This window comes from Acanthopagrus latus, chromosome 20 (assembly GCF_904848185.1).
Source record: "Acanthopagrus latus isolate v.2019 chromosome 20, fAcaLat1.1, whole genome shotgun sequence".
Lineage (NCBI taxonomy): Eukaryota > Metazoa > Chordata > Actinopteri > Spariformes > Sparidae > Acanthopagrus > Acanthopagrus latus.
The window spans coordinates 4,220,607-4,232,778 of NC_051058.1; the positions used below are offsets into that span (position 1 = coordinate 4,220,607).

The following is a 12,172-nucleotide window of genomic DNA, read 5'->3' on the forward strand; positions in this document are numbered from 1 at the left end:
GTATCTGTTGATATTACTCTATAATACTCAATTGAATATTACATTTCAGTTCAAAAATATCGTTGTGGACACTTGCTCCTGAGTGTGCCTAAACCCAAGCAGACACTCAGAGGGGACCGTGCTTTTGCTGTGTCGGCTCCTGAATTATGGAATGATCTGCCTCTGCATGTTAAACAGGCCTCATCTCTGTCTGTTTTCAAATCACTTCTTAAAACCCATCTCTTCTCCGAGGCTTTTGACACCTAGTAAGATGTCAACATTGTTTACTTGATTAATTTCTCATTTTGATTGCTTTTTATTGTGTGGCTATTACTTTTACTCATGTTCTGTGTCTTTTAATTTATTGCTGTATTTATGTAATTTTGCGCCTCATGTGAGCTGTTACGTCCTTTATTTATAATGTCTTATTTATTCCTCTGTATAGCACTGTGGTTGTATTAAAGTGCTTAACAAATAAAGTTGGATTGGATTGGATAAGATCAAGACTGCCCAACTTGAGGCTGTGGATCATGTATGGTGCATGAAAGTGTAAAGTCAGAGCTGGAGGACAGTGGATCATAAACTATTTTTCTGGGAGGGGTTTTGTAACATGGACTCATTTTGTTGCTACCTTAGCAAGAACTCAAGAACCCATCCAGCCTTTTCTTGTTAGTCCGTTGCTGGTAGAACCTCTACCAAAGAAAGAAGATACAATTGTGTTTCACTGTTTTGCCTTTATGACCTCTTTCCTCTACATGATAAATCTGCAGTGTGGTGTATATGGCAAAATCAGCAGCCATAAAATTATCAGTTTGACAACTGAATTTGGCAGTTTGCTCTTAAAGCCACTTGATGGCGATATTGCACCATTATCACAGAGAGTTGCAGCAGTGTTACACATGTCAGAACCTTTTTAAAAGAATTCTCAACAGTCATGGGTAAACATGTTAAAGCATATACATTTCATTTTTTATTGCTCTTCAACTCATATTTACATGTGAACATCAATGCAAAAAATTATATTTTTTACAGAGTTGAGTTGTACACATTAACTAAAGGCACCCTGTGGAGTTTTCTTGTAAACAAACCAAAGTTGTGTCTGAATTCCGTGTTTCTTACAAAAACACATTGTGTGAATCTTGAATTTGCCAAGCACATGTTCATCCTCATACAACATTATTGTTAACATCCGTGTTTACTTGCTAGCAGTCCTCTCCTTAGTTATCTTTGTTGGTGAATTGCTGCATATTGGTCACCAACAGGGACACATTCATCACAGAACGGCTCTGTGGCGCTATTAGAGGTCTAGAACTCCACAGGGAGCCTTTAACATTCATAAACACACACATGCAACGTATTCACACTTTTTTAACCATGTATCTATTATCTCACAGCAGTACGTAACTCTCCAAAATATTCTCATATTTATGTCAGTGGAAAAACAGCAGAGGTTGATCAGAGAGGATGTCCTGTACTGTTTGATGTCATCTGGCAAAACAAGGGTCTTTATTCTCAGAACGGGAAACTTCAACAAAGATGAGAGGACTTTTATTTCACTGGTGGTGATTTAATCTACAGATGGCTCGTTGAATATAAAAACTTTAACTAACTACTGTACTATACCAAGGATGGATGGGATGTATACATTAAGCGCTGCCTTTTCAAAATATTTAATTACTGGATAGTCAGAGGGAGAGCACAGTTTGGTCATTGGTGTGTGGAAACAAATTAAAAACATACAGTTTTTACTTATTTAATCCAATCACTGACCCTGAACACAGCTCACAGAGTTATGGAATACATTTCCACTGCTATGCAGTCGACACTCAGCTGTATGTGCTCATAAAAGCTGATGATGAATCTCAAATCACAAACTAAGACCTAAGTGAAGAAATGGATGACAGAAAACTTCCTGCCACAGATTTCAGATAAAAGTGCGATGCGATGTCACTGCCCCCGCTAGACAGAGACATTACTTTGATAAGATGACCTATCAGGCCCCCTTCCTCTGGAATAACATCAGACAGTCACCTTTAAATCTAAACTCAACACTCACTTCATTGACTTAGCCTTGAATTAGTCGTTGATTTGGACTGCTAGCTTCATCTCAATGAGTTCCTATACTATAGGAATTGTTTCTCGTGGGCTGGACAATTTTAATTCCAATACTATTAATATTAGAATTGACAATGTCCTGCCGATGAGAAACAATCTGTTTATTCTGATTTTGTTTTCTGTTCCTACACGCTGCAAGATGTGTCGCTCTCTACACTCTCTGCAGCTTCCTCCTCATCATCCTCCACCTCTTCTCGTTCATTTAGGCCCCCTTCTGATGGACCATGGGCCCCTGGGACCATCTACCTCTCCTGGCTCCTGCTGCCTCCAGATTATCACACTCTGCTGGACCATTACTCACCTCTGTTTCACTATCTCCTTATATCTTTATTTCTGTAAATTTTGGATGCCTCTTAATTCTGCTCTCTCTGTCCATTACTAATTATCTTGTGGCCTGCCCTCTCCCAGGTCACCAGGGTGGACAGGAGGTCATGTGGCTCAGGCACCTCTTGGCGATGCCTCGTCCTGCTCAGTCGACATCTGGATCCACACACTTTACATATATTATCATTTGTATCAGCTATTCTGTCAATGTAACATGTAAACTGTGATTTGTTTGTTGTTTTCTGTACACGCGACATCTATTGCCTATCCGTCCATCTTGGAAGAGTTATCGCTCCTCTGTGACTCTTCCTGAGGTTCCTCCATCTTTTTTTTTTTTTTTTTACCCAGTTAAAAGGGTCTTTTTTTCTCCATCGACATGGCAAGTTTTTCCTCACTTGAATCTAAGGATAGAGGATGCTATTTTGGGCTTTATAAGTAAAATTGATTTGATTTGATTTGATCTCTGCCACACATCACAAAAGACATCACCACTGTTGTTTCCTCACACTCTAGAACAGTGTTTTAAACTAAAGTACTGGCCATAACCCAATCATTGCCCCTTTAAGTAAGCAAGTATTCCTCGTGTTATAACTGACAGAACAGAGAATTGTCATGGTATGTTTTGTAAATAATGAACAATGCCGCACTGGGTCATAATATGCATGCAGTAGCTGTGGCATTATTCCAACGGTGCACCAAGCATTCACATTATTATCCTATAGTATTTACACAAATGTACTGACAAACAAAGGGCATAAGAGTCAGTGCCACACAGTGCTGTGTTTTTTCATTGGACAAATATTGCTGTGAGCAGCTTTAGTCAAATACTATATTACTGAATAATAATCATTCATTACTGATCTCCTGTCTCGACCAAGGTATCAACACACATCCGTGCTGTCCTCATTGGTGGTTTCTATACTCGAAAATGATCTAGAACATTAATCCAGTGACAACACATTGGAAGTCACAACAGGTTACTGCATGACAGTTTATTTGTTAAACCTGGCTTAAAACAAATCTAATGCACCCTAGTTGTGATGAGGCTGGGATTATAAGTATTAGAAACACTCAAAAGAACACAATACAATTCAAGAGAAGCACAAACTATGACCTCCAAAATGACCATAAAGATAATACAATTTTTAATGAATATGTTAAGTAGGTTTAGCCCATAAATTGGATACTGACTATATGTTATAACATTTGGGTTATCATTAAATTATTTAATTAAATAGAGAGAAAGCAGGCCATCAAATCTTTCATAAGCATTCATTCTAATTATATAAAACAAAAAGTCATGCCTAGTAGTTCAGTAACTACAGCTATTATCAGAAGCCAGAAGCTGTTTTTATTCTTTACTGGGAACTATATACTTTGAACTGCATTTTCATAGGTCATTTTCAATATATTTATTTTCACTGAACACAGAAATTTAGATACCCTACTTCAAATCTCTTACATAAAAAAAGGCTCAATGGCATATATAAACTGAGCTCCAAATTCTTCTGGTAATATCAGTATTAAAAAACAAACAAGAAGCGGGTTGCTTTGATTTAGACAAACAATCCCACAAGGCTCGTACATCCTTCAAGTTAATGTTCTTAACCACAAAAATGCTCTGTGGTTCGAAGAGCGCTTTGATGAACAGGGAATGAGCCAGCTAGATTGCAAATTCTTGTCTTGTTTGTGGATTGATCAAACAATAAATTCATTACGGCCCACTGACATCCCTCCCACTTTCTGGTTGTCCAGCAAACTGTCACGTCAAGTGGGGGATGTGGCACAGGAGGACAGCTGAGGACAGGCAGTACTTGGGCAAAAAAATTTCTGTCAGCGTAACTGACACATTATTATGGTTTGTTCTTGTGTTTTTGCTGCGGTTGATTTGAAAAGACAAACAGCCAGTGGCAGAGTTGAGCCATAGTAAACACATCATCACTATGGCTGTTGCAGTTTCAGTGTCTCCTGGTCTCATAGAGAAGAGACAGGCCGGGCAATGGAACAGCGGCAGGGAACCCCACCGCAGATACACCCTTGCAGCGAATAATGGCCCAGGAGGATGACTGACCCCAAAAACAGTAGCAGAAGCCCAGGAGAGGGGCTGAAGAGGTTGGTGTGTTCATCTGAAATACTACAGCCACCAAAAGTAGACTTTATGAGAGCTACTTTGTGAGTTCAAATCAAGCATATAGAATGCAACCAACAAAGCCAGCCAATCAGATGAGGACTTGGTTTTGTGAACACTCAGGACAGCCGTCTGCCTGTCAGTGATGGAGAGGGATGGAAGGTAATTGAGATGTACTTTGGTCATTTTGCTTAGGCCTGTCTATCAGTGGCTTAAATTAACCTTGCAGACTAGTAGTAGTCTGCATGTGTGGAGGGTGGATATTTGGATTCAGCGTAACAGACCTGGTTTGAGCACCTCTGCTAGCTTGGCAAAACTTCCTATAAGGCCAGAACTTGTTTTGCAAATTAAATTCAGGATCTTTTCCCTGAAATTTTAGGAGTGTATGCTGCATTCCAACTCTGAACACAAATCAGGAAATGTATCTTTAAATACAGATCCATCCAATAATTTGTCACTCTACATTGGGTCTTTTTTCTTGAAAGCCACAGCCTTCCTCTGTTGAAATTGAGGCTTGTTCTTCTTTTGATTCCACTGGCACATCAAAATGTCCCTGAAAGTTGTCCGGAAGGTCTTGTTACACAGGGCATAGCACATGGGGTTGACTGTGCTGTTAACATAACACAACCAGTAGCCGAGCGCCCATAATGTTTCTGGGATGCAGTCCTGACAGAAAGTGTTGACCAACACCATAATGTTGTACGGTAACCACGTCGTAATGAAGGCAAAGAGGATAGCGCTCAGGGTCCGAGCTGCTTTCTTTTCGTTTGCCTTTTTTTCATTTTTACGCTTGTTGATCTCTGTCTTGGCCTTAGAGGCAAAGCGTTTGGCCATTGCTGCATCTTTCATGGTGATGGCTGCAGGTGATTGGTCGGCTGACTGTGATCCTTTTGGACTCTTGTTGGATGATGATCGTTGTTTACTCTTATTTTTCTTCATCCCAGACTTCTTACAATCTAGATAGATAGATAGATAGATAGATAGATAGATAGATAGATAGATAGATAGATAGATAGATAGATAGATAGATAGATAGATAGATAGATAGATAGATAGATAGATTATTTTGTATACATTATATCATGCAAACAATACCACTTAGTAAGGTTATGGCCGACCTGTTGGAGGCCTTGATGGGCCTGCACCATCAGCTTCCTCTTCTGAACCTGACTTGTCCCCAGAGGCATCAACTTCATTGTTGTTAAAGCTGTCACAGCTGCTCTGTTCCGCCTCGTCCACCGTAGTTGTTGTGGTGTTCACAGACCTCTTGGATGCATGGCGACCTGGCAACAGTGATGAAAAGCGGAAGCAACACACTCCGCATCTTCTGCTGCTCGCTAGTCCTCCTGGTATATTGGCATTGTCTTTGTTGTCTGTCTCTGAAGCCAGTTGGTTTAGTTCAGAGCTGCTGCAGCTTTGAGAACTCATTTGGCGTACCATTGCTGACGACTCTCTCTGGCTGTTATTGGCATCTTCTCCACCAGCTCTTGCACCACCACTGGCTTGATTCTGAGCTTGACTTGGTTTGTTGCCTGACCCAGATCCCTTGAGACCTTGTATATCTTTAGCACGCTTCTCTGTCTCCTGATACATCTTCCAAAACAGGAATGCCATAATAGTTACCGGCAAGTAGAATGCAGCAATAGCAGTGCAGAACGTAATGATGGGCTCTGTCAAGAACTGGATGTAGCACTCTTTAGGCTGGACTGTCCGCTCACCCACAATGTACTGCCAAAACAAGATAGCTGGAGCCCAGAGAATGAAAGATATGGACCAGGCTAATCCAATCATGGTCATGGCCCGCTTGGTCGTACGCTTGGCCCGGTAGGTCAAAGGTCTGGTCACAGAGAAATACCTATGAGGAACAGAAAGAAAGATGAAAAATGTGATATACAGAATAACTACTACATCATTTTCTTGCCATTAACAGTCATATTTAGTAAAGATTCTACGCAATGAACTTTAACATTGGTGTGATACCATCATGATACCACAGGGAAACAGATAAATATGAGCAACAACATTTAAACCACTGACAGGTAGAAACATTGGGTCATGATGAGACTTGATAAGCTTCCCCAACACTGTTGCAGAGAAAGCTCAACTTCTTATGAGAACAGCACTCCCCAGTGGTACTGCCCCCATCAAGGCATGGACAAAGTACCTCTGGGGATGTTCTGTGATGTCTGGCACCAGAGTGTTGGCAGTGGAGTTCTGTGGGTTGCAAGGTGGGGCTTCCATGGATCAGACTTCTTCTGGCATGTCCAACAGATGTTCAGTCATTTAGGTTTAGAATACTCCTTTGTAATTAGATTATTAAAGTTATTAATTACTAACCTGTCAGAGGTTTCAAAGTTGTGGCTGATGTGTGTATGTACGGTCTTTGTGATCTGGATACTCTGAACCATTCAGTGTTAGAACACTGCACAATCATAATAAAATGCACCTCCACTTAGCCCTATAGTAAATATCAGCATCCACAGTTGACCTGTTTATTGTATCGTATTGGTTTTCTCATGAAGGTTATACCAACAATACATGGCAGCGGCTTCAAAGAGATTTGTTTAAGTTAATACATAATATATAGATCATGTTTGTCTACCTGTCAAAGCTGATGACAAGCAGGTTCATGACTGAGGCATTACTGGCAACGTAGTCTATTGCAAGCCACAAGTCACAGACCACTGGCCCCAGAGCCCACTGGTCCATGATGATGTAGGTGGTATACAGGTTCATTGACAGTGTGCCAATGGTTAGGTCAGCAAATGCAAGGCTCAGCAGGTAGTAGTTGTTCACTGTCTTCAGTGCCTTATTGATCTTGAACGACACCAGCACAAGGATGTTGCCAACAACAGTGACAAGAGAAAGAGATCCAGTGAGGAAGACAATTATGATGACCTGAAGATGAAGAAGTGAGAAGAGAAAACCGCAGACAGTGGTTAAGTCCATTACAATAATGAATATACTCTACTACTATGTTTTTTTTTTGATAATCACTGTAAACCTCAAAAAGCAATCCAAGTTTAGTGTTTGCGTTCAGAAACTGGTGTAGGGTATCTTTCAAATCAGCACTACTACGCTGATTAAAAGTATTGTTGTTCTTAGTTCAATACTGGAACACTATAATGCATAAAAAAGGTAGCAGACAATAAGACAATTTCTTAACACTTGCAAAAGTCGCTATTGAATTCTAGCATCTACAGGCATTTGTATGTATTTCTTAAAATATCACTTTTGGGGTAATTTTTCATCATGGGTACTGTATGGAAGTGATTTACAGCAGGTCTGATCAGGATCTCTAAGCCAAAACTATGGGGGACTATCAGATTATTTCATCATGACAGTGTACCTTTAACTTTGACCCTCTTGCTCCTACATCCATTGCACATTTTTGAGTCCACCTCTTGGGATTCAAAGTGGTATTACAAGACTTGGCTAGCTGGTTAGCAGCTGGTAAGTATACTTCAGAAGACATCTCTGCAACACAGTATGTAGACATTTTTGACATAACGTCATAACTTATGTTTATCAAATTCTGTTAATAATGTGATAACCTAAAATTCTAGCCATATTGTACACATTGCCCCTTTAAATAATGCTTTACTTGTACTGAAGGATATTTCAGTGCCCTGGACAATAAGTAACATTATGCTGGAATTTTTATATTTTAAAACTATCCCTTTTAGGTTTAGATGAAACTAACATTCAATGATTTTATAAGAACATGTCAAGAAGAAGTCAAGTATTTTGAAATTAAGTGCTGTTAAAGCAACTGTCCTAAAAGGGTCAATTCTGGATTGAATTTACACTCAAACAGATGCAGGTGATTCTCTTAATCAGCCAGTTGCACGTCTACAGTCAGCTTCTCTTGGGTTGATTTTAGTGGGTGGATGGATGGATGGATGGATGGATGGATAGATGGAATTTAACCTCTTAGGGAAGTACTTAAAAATAATTAAGTCATTAATTAATTTAGATGAGTCTTTGACAAAATCTCTCTGAGCTTTCCATAGATGCAAAATGATTTTGGAACACCAAAAATAAGCAACTGGTTCAAATGAGCCATAAATTCCCCGGAGCTTTGGAGCAGCCATGTGAAGAGTGTAGCTGAATGTTTGTTTGGTCGCTACTGAAGCCATGGAATTTACACAGTTAGGCTATAAAACTACCCCGCCAGCTCTGTACATGAGTGATTTCAACCTGAAGTGTACATGTCTAATATCTGCAAATTAAGGTGGCAAAACTATAGCAGTTAGCTATATGATATGTCAATCACTAACATTTCTACATCTCTAAAACTCCTCCATTATGGCGTATGTCACAATACCTGCCAGATAGTATGTCCTCCTAATGGGTCAAACTCCTCTGCTGGCAGCATTAATGTCCTGTTAGCTGGCGAATCAGTGAAGTTTCCTCCTTGCCGTGAGCCATGACTTGTGTTATACTGCTTCCACCCACCAACACTGTCTGATAATATGGCCAGCTCCTGGTATGAGCCACCTGAAGATGTGGAGAAACAAGTATTGTTTTAAAGCCGCAATTGAGGGCACTACATCAAGTTAAGTCACTACAAATTATATTTTATATATATCATCATACAGTGCCAAATCACAATAGAAGTAACCTCATGATAGTTTTAATATAAAGCAGGTCTACTTAAATTTCCTAACATTCCCAACATACCCCAAAGGATGTTGCTGCTTTTACAGAGATAATTCAAAATGTGCACACAACTTTACAAATTATTCATTACTTAGTTGTTACAAAGATACAAAGCTCTGTAGACGGTACCTAAGATGGCAGGCTTGGCTATGATAGTGGTATCATCACCAGGAGAAGTGTTGCTGAGGAAGTGAATTAAATCCGAGCTGGAGGTCAGGTTCATGATGACCAATGGGCAGCTGGAAGAAAAGAAGAGGAAATAGATTTTCAAATGAAAAAAAAAATGTTTAAAAGGTGTAATTTGTAAGAAATGGCCATAATTCAAGGTAGCTCTAAAGCTATAGGAGGCAGCATAAACACTTACTGCTGGTCACTATATTCTTTAACGGAAGATTCATAAGTTTAATCCATGGTCTAACACACCGTGACACAGAGTAAGATCCCCCCTTGTGAGATCAAGTTTTTGGACCGCTAGCTTATGTAGTTTTAGCAACCTCTGAAAAGACCGCACGATAACAATACACTGCAGTCTATGCCTCCAACCAAGAAACAGCCATCAAAAAGTCACTCATAGCCACAAATAATGCTCAGAACAGCTCCAAACTTCAGCAACAGTACAAACAGGGTCCCAGCACATAGTTCAAGGCATCAAACATCTGCTAGTTTTGCCGGATTTCTACTGAAAAGAGAACGCAGCTCACCACTCTCCTGCAACAGCGTGCTCTGTGCAGGGAAGCCCTGTGAGTCGATTAGACCATGGATTAAATTTACACCGGGATATCCCTTTAATGTAGCTGTCTTTGGCTGAAGGTACTAGCTGCTGTTGGTAAATAGCAGCATTAGCCGTGGGCTAAGTGGCCCTTATGGGGCTGACAGGAGTTTGTGCACACTGCAACCTCTGACAAGGTGAGTCACCGCCATTAACTGGGCACAGCTCAATCGGGCTTAGCAGACTGGGACTGAACACAGCCTACAAGACCAACAGATGATAAGGGATACAGGACAGAGGTGAGAAAGAGAGTTGGCATCAGCGGTGAAAAAACTGAATAAGGAGCAGGAGTATATTACCTCTTACTCTCTGAATCCTCTAACTGAGGATTTATTTCAGAATAAACCAGAGCTGATTGAGGAAAGAAAAACCAAGACTGTTTAGTGAGTTTTATTTTGATTATGTTGAGTTGAATTCAACTGTGTTTTACAAAGAATGAATGAGGCAAGTTGTTTGGTAAAAGAAATTAACTTTGACATTGTCACACGATGTTGAGGCCAAAAACAATTCCATGACACTTCACAGGTAAGGCAAATACAGATAGAAAAGGCAAAACAAAAAGTAGTCACCAAAAGGAAGTGGGCAACTTTGGAGTACTGGCAGTTTCAGAGAACTGCTGAAAAAATGTAGATGTTCCGTTTACTGGCTATTACTGGGCTGTCCCAGTTAAAGAACTGGTTGAATTGGTCTAGTGCCAATTCACAACAAAGTGTCATGAGATGAAAATAAAGATGGAGCAGGTGCAGCAGTTAGGTGATCTGACAGGAAAGGTAGTGGCAGAGTTATCAACAGTGGGAATGTTATAAGTTATTAAGATACTGTAATAAAATAATTACATTTACAAGCTTACTGTATATGTTTATTTCATGTAATTATGTTTCTGAGTTTGTACAGGACCCTGTGTTAAAACTTTAATGGTTTAATGAAACGAGTGCATGAAACAGCACATTTTCCACTTCAGTCAAAGGACACTGGCAGTCAGTGTTTATTTGGTTACATGCAGATATTTCTCATAATTCTCGTGTTTGTTTCATGATATTATAGATTGTTGATGGCATATATTACCTACATTTCTTGCAATGTTCCAACATTGTCCATGCAGTTATTTACAAACTTCATTCCATCTTTGCTTGTAAATGACTGAGCCTTTCTAGGATGCCCCTTTTATACCAAATCATGATCACTTGTTACCAATGAACCTGTTTACCTGTGGAATGTTCCAAACAGGTGCTTTTGGAGCATTCCACAACCCTCCCAGTCTGTTGTAAGCCCAATACCATTTTTGCAGACATCAAATTGTAACAAACGCTTACAAAAAACTCCACAACAAGCTGCATTTTTGAATAGGCAATTGGTTGTTCTCTCACTGGCTCAATAATATCTTCCACATCAACTTTCTGATCATTTTTGTAAAAAAGAAAAAAAGAAAAAAAAAAGCTGTTTCAGTGTGGTTATCAGTAAGGCCAAAAGACCAAAGACTAATCTGTCAGTCAACAAGGAGACTAGTGCTGTCATTATACAAACAGAACTGGGAATTTTATAAATTTCTAATTTCTTAAATTGAAATAGAGGGCCACAGATTTTTCAACACCCTGTGATTAACACCTTATCATTCACACACCTCACTGAAATGGTGAATAACCTTCTGACTAAACTGACATCATGCTCAGCCGTTATTTCTTCCATTTTTTCCCTTTTTTTTTTTAGCCAGCAGACAGTTCGCTAATATGGATTTAAAAAAATCCAGAAAAAGTTGACAAAGGAAAACTGTGCTTAACTTACTAAATGAAATTAAAGCAGTCTAGATTTACTGAAGAAGATGACTCTTTCCCCAAGTATTTATTTTTTTTCCCCTTTGGATGTTCGTGAGCCAGGTTTGTTCATGTTTCAGGCCTTCCATCCGGTCTTGTTCCAGTTATTATATACATTTCTAGTAGTTTCTAGGGAGAATGGTGTGTTGAGAGAGAGCCTGCCCACAATAAGACTTCAAGATGCACTGTAAACAAATTTTTATATGAAACGCAATGCTGATGTTGATATTGACATTCATATGAAATGTATAAACTTTAATTCCATGGCCACCATTAGTGGTCTTAGTAATTACTGAAGCAATAAAAGAGAAGGTAGGATGAAGTCATACAAAGAGCTGGAACAGCTTGCTCGTTGTGGAGAAGCCCTGCGAGTCGATTACAGAG

General features: G+C 39.6%; 1 protein-coding gene across 2 annotated transcripts; it reads right to left on the reverse strand.

Moving 5' to 3' along the window:
* Positions 1-3,280: 3,280 nt before the first annotated feature.
* Positions 3,281-9,930, reverse strand: LOC119010303 (muscarinic acetylcholine receptor M3-like). Of its 2 annotated transcripts, XM_037082340.1 has the most exons (6): positions 9,910-9,930; positions 9,338-9,447; positions 8,874-9,046; positions 7,149-7,444; positions 5,665-6,401; positions 3,281-5,502 (listed from the first exon to the last, which is right to left on the reverse strand). In XM_037082340.1, exons 2-6 carry the CDS (start codon positions 9,429-9,431, stop codon positions 5,006-5,008), a joined length of 1,797 nt encoding a protein of 598 aa, XP_036938235.1. In that variant the 5' UTR covers positions 9,432-9,447; positions 9,910-9,930; the 3' UTR covers positions 3,281-5,005. The 2 variants fall into 2 exon arrangements, with proteins under 2 accessions (XP_036938235.1, XP_036938236.1); XM_037082341.1 differs by lacking the exons at positions 8,874-9,046; positions 9,338-9,447; positions 9,910-9,930 and adding an exon at positions 7,896-7,942.
* Between the last annotated feature and the right edge of the window lie 2,242 nt (positions 9,931-12,172).